Source organism: Lygodium microphyllum, chromosome 13, assembly GCF_053477565.2.
Source record: "Lygodium microphyllum isolate KBCC chromosome 13, Lygodium_microphyllum_v1.1.10, whole genome shotgun sequence".
Lineage (NCBI taxonomy): Eukaryota > Viridiplantae > Streptophyta > Polypodiopsida > Schizaeales > Lygodiaceae > Lygodium > Lygodium microphyllum.
In genome coordinates, this window is record NC_141147.1 from 131,706,261 (window position 1) to 131,711,015 (window position 4,755).

General features: G+C 43.7%; 1 protein-coding gene across 1 annotated transcript; it reads left to right on the forward strand.

Moving 5' to 3' along the window:
• The first annotated feature begins 384 nt into the window (after window positions 1-384).
• On the forward strand, window positions 385-1,520 carry LOC148027222 (uncharacterized). Its single transcript, XM_087691769.1, has one exon. The coding sequence runs from the start codon at window positions 765-767 to the stop codon at window positions 1,356-1,358; it is 594 nt and encodes a 197-aa protein (XP_087547895.1). The 5' UTR covers window positions 385-764; the 3' UTR covers window positions 1,359-1,520.
• Window positions 1,521-4,755: the final 3,235 nt, after the last annotated feature.

A 4,755-nucleotide genomic window follows, 5' to 3' on the forward strand; every position in this document is an offset into this window, starting at 1 on the left:
TGCGTAAGAACAAAAAGCTACTATTCTGGAATCTGAAGTAGTGGGGCCAAAGGTGACTGAGCGGCAAGCGCTGTTTTATTTTATGTGGGGTTGCCTGCCCCATAGGACAAAAGCCAATCACCAACCTTGTCGCTGATGCCTCCAGCCTCCAATTTCCAAGTGGGCACTAGTGTGAGGCATCGGTTGCTGATGCACTGAAAAGAAGAGGTGATCAGAGATGTAAGCAAGGGTATCGGAGCAAAAGGTGGAAAATAAATTAAACGAGGGGGAAAAAAGCTGATGGGAGGGGATGTGCTGGCTGGCTGGTGCGACATGTTACTGGAAAGGCTGTGATCGGCTAGCTAGCTAAGCTAGACTAGGTCGGGATCTACGATAAAAGGAGAAAGAAACGAGGCAGTGGAAGTACAGACTAAGGACTGAGGACAAGCTATAGCAGCTGGAAGCCGCTGTCTGTCAGCTAGCAGCTAGCGGCTTGCGATAGCGACTCCCTCGAAAGGGAGAGAGGACCCCCGGGGGGCTTAGGTTGGAGTACTGAGCGTGAGGCAGTCGAAGTAGAGGTTAAGGACCCGGGAGGAGCTGCTATAGCCGGAGACCGCTGCATGTAGCTTTTGATAGTGACTGTATCCAGAGGGAGAGGCGGGGGGCAGCTTAGGTTACTTAGACTGCTAAGCTTGAGGGAGGGCCGCCAGCTTGTGTGCAGGAAGAAGGAACCGGCGGCGGGGAGGTTCGAGAGCAGCTGGTTGGGTCCGTACCCGTGTGCGACGATGGGGATGCTGCATGTGGCCACGATGCTGACGGTGGTAGCGATGATATTGGGGGAGCCGGAGCTGGCCATGGCCGCGTGCGAGGGCGGAGGTATGGGCAGCCCGCCCGCCAATTTCTCGGCCTACAACTACCTGGCCATCCAGGGGCCCAACAGCACCGCGGGCTACAACACGGTGCAGTGCGGGGGCCCTCTCAACGGCACGCAGCCCAACAACTTCGGCGCCCTTTTCTGCTTCGACATGCCGCTGCTGGCGGCTCCCGACCTCAACTCCACCCTCATCGGCCGCGTGCAGGGCAACTTCGAGTTTGCCGCGCAGGCCGGCGGGATTGTGTTCGTGACGGAGACCTTCTCCGTCAGCGACACGTCGTCGTCGGCGCCGGCCCCTTACAATAACAGCGTCAGCAACGGCAGCTTCACGGGCGTGGGGCTGGAGCACCTGGGCCAGTACAGCTCCAAGCCCATCACGGGCGGCACCGACGCCTACGCCCTCGTCGCCGGCGTCGCCTTCACCACCCCTCTCTCCAACGGCACCGACGCTTTCAACAACACCTTCGTATGGTTCAGATACGACTTCACCTTCTCATGCGCCTGATAATACATCCATATCACCTCTTCCTCACACGTGTTTTGTGCTCTCTCGTTTTTCACCTCTTCCTCACAAGTGTATTGTGCTCTCTCGTTTTTCTTCGGCGATAAAACTTTGATGCAGCCAGTGAGGTTGTAGCCCAATATGATTTCAGCATGTGTCTCTCGACATGGGTGTGTGAGCTCATGCCTTTCATGCATCCCTTGAGTCCTCTTTCAAAATTCACATCTCCTCCACACACACACACACACACACACACACACACACACACACAACGATAAAGCACGATGCATTCAAGTTGAGGATAGTTCTAGCAACAAGTTCAATCGTTCATTACTATTTTCCTAGTGTTTTCTTAACTAATCATGAGGTTAAGACTTTTCCATATGTATGCCCTCTTGGTGTACCACACACGGGTTTATATAATTACATTCTAATTGCGATTAAAAGCATATTTTTAAAGCCAATGTTTAGTCTCATAGAATTGAGTATGCCTGATTAAATCCTCATAGTCTACAATTACAAAAATTATTTGGCTACACATTGGCTGAAACATGGATACTTCCAAATTGTCATAGAGGCATATGTTCAAGGGTTGCAAATTTATTGCTTCCCTTAAGTAATAATACTAAAAATTTAAAAACAAGACTCTAATTGCAAGTTGTTTATGTTCTACATTGCTCAAGAAGCAATTGATTGATGCTTATATGGAAGCTCTTAAATTTACTTATCAAGCTCTCAATGGTTTTGTTACTCTACACAACTACATTTTACCTTTTAGGTAGCAACTGAAAATTTTAGCTTTTGTTCAAAGGATATTTGCTCTTCTCTCTTTTATAACCAACCAAATCACTATAAAGATGGTAATCAATGAGAGACACATTACAACAAAGAGCTTTAATTATAAAAAAACCTATATCATTATGAGAAGCTACTACATGGAGAGAGCAAGCTCTCACTAGTAATAAGGAGTCAAAGAAGTCTAAGCATGTTGAATTTAAAAACACTATGGTAAAAAACGAAGGGGAACTTGAAAAAAAGAGAGAAAGAAAATATTATATTATAGAGAAAGTTTCTTTCCAAAAGAAGTTATGATGGTAAATGTACCGTCAGTCTCCGTTTCTCCTAGTTCGAACTACATACCTCTCTCTAATATTCACCCTACTTTTCCTTGTGCATGCCATTCTCCTTGTCTATCTCCATCTCTATTGCTCTGATAGGTGGGGCTCTCTTTCTACCTCCCTTCATTTGTACGTAGCTCTCTCATCTCTTTACACACACACACACACACACACACACTCAGTGTGTCTATGAGTGTATATATGTATGTATATATACATACATTTATATATCTATATGTATATGCATATATGTATGGTGCGTGCACATTCGCACACACACACACACACACACACACACACACACACACACACACATAAAGTTAGAGTATCTTCGCTCTATCTTCGTTACTCTAATGTGAATCATAAATGAAACTAGCAAACATGCCTTATTGGGACAAAAGCCCTAAATAAAGGCCTTTATGATGAAATGTTTCAGCTACAAGTCAGTGGCCATGCAAGAAGAATTGTATGTGCGTGTGCATGTGTGTGTGTGTGTGTGTGTGTGTGTGTGTGTGTGTGTGTGTGTGTGTGTGTGTGTGTGTGTGTGTGTGTGTGTGTGTCCCTCTCCCCCCTCCCCCCTCCCCCCTCTCTCTCCCCCCACCCCCCTCCCAATCAACCTTAGGCTCCAGCATGAGGATCTCCACTAAGAAATCTATAGTAACATATGCCCTTGAAAAGAAAAATTTTGAGGATCCTCATCTTACGAGGTTTTTTTCTCTTTAAAGAGAAACTACATGTGCAGTATGGTCTAAGTGTCAAGGGTAAGATCTCCTAGGAGCTACCTCCCATTGAAGACATTGATTGTCAATCTTCAATGTGGGGTACAAATGCAACATGAGATTATTTCTCAACATACTTAAAGAAAGATATGTAGATGAATGTTTATTGCTTTACCATAAGGTATACCAAGGCCCCCTTAGCAATGGAGAGATACCCCCAAAATTTGCTAAATGCTATGTGTTAGTCTAGCAAATGGCTTTGGCAAGTGAGAATTTAGAAGAGCAAATGCCTCAAAAAAATATTGGGCTTTCATCAAGGTAGTTTGGCCAGAAAATAGCTAATTAGAGAAGGGTAAATGGCTTTATCTGTGTAGTTGGTAGTGGTGTTTTGAAGTCTGGGGACATCTAACATTGAAGAAGACACATGAAAAGTTCAACCAATATGCTTGAATTCAAACATAATACCAAATAGAAGTTTCATATCACCATAGATATTAGAGGATTTAAATGGTCTATAAGATAGGGTAAAGAGTCAATTGCAGGTGGAGCAAGATCTTTTCCTCTCAAGAAAGACACAATATGAGCAAGTCAGATATGTCAAACATTATACATCATGAGGGAGCATCTAGTGTCACTAAATTGATTGCTTATTATGCATTCTCTATTTTTTTAAAAAATATGTCAATAAATTAATGACTCACTTTTCTTTAAGTGTTGATGATGATCTAGCATGGCCATGAGATGATTTAGAGACTAGTATTCCTAGTGCATCACTTAATGGGATGATCAGAGCATTGTGACAGGGGTATCTGGTATAGACAATACAAGTTATGAAGGGGAAAAGAAGTGTCTGCCAAGTGTAAGAGTGTACACAAGAACCAAGGAGTTACACATAAATGAAGATGGATTAAGTTCTAAGAAGAGGAAGTGCATTAGTATTATGTATATGTATTTATGTGTGCATCCGAGGACGCCTGGAAACGTTTACTTGTGTGTAATGAGCATTGCATTCATTTGGGGTCATCCTCTCCCTTACAAGTCAAGGTTTAAGGTATTTTCTTTCATTAAGAAAGACAAGAGAGGTAATTCTCTCACTAAGAAAGACGAGGCATGATCCTCTAGAAGTGAGGAGAGAAATGTTTTTCTATTTCTAAGGTCTAAATAAACACAAGCTTTTGTGTGGAAGTCAATCTTAAGGTTGAGGCCCAAGGCAATTTAATGAACTCTCCTTAAGGTGGTTACATGGACCACAAGTTAAGAGTACAGTTTGAGAAGTTATTCTTTTTTAAAAAGACACGGTGAATCCATTTTTAAAATATATTGCAATAGAAAGACGATCTCTAAAAACGGGCCTCATAGGCTATCAGAAACAACGAGATCTACAACTTTTGTGTTGGACGTTTTTTCATCCGGACAACGTACAGAGAGATATCTTGAAATTAGTGCTCCAGAGTAGGTCCTGGAGCAACCACATCTTGCATGAAGATCAACTCAAGTCTCTCTCCAAGAAGAGAAGCTCTTGAAAGCCTATAAAAGAGGAGGCTCTCCTTGGGTGTGAGGGAG

Coding starts and splice junctions, on each gene's coding strand:
- LOC148027222 (XM_087691769.1), top strand. CDS start 765: ATGGGGATGCTGCATGTGGCCACGATGCTGACGGTGGTAGCGATGATA.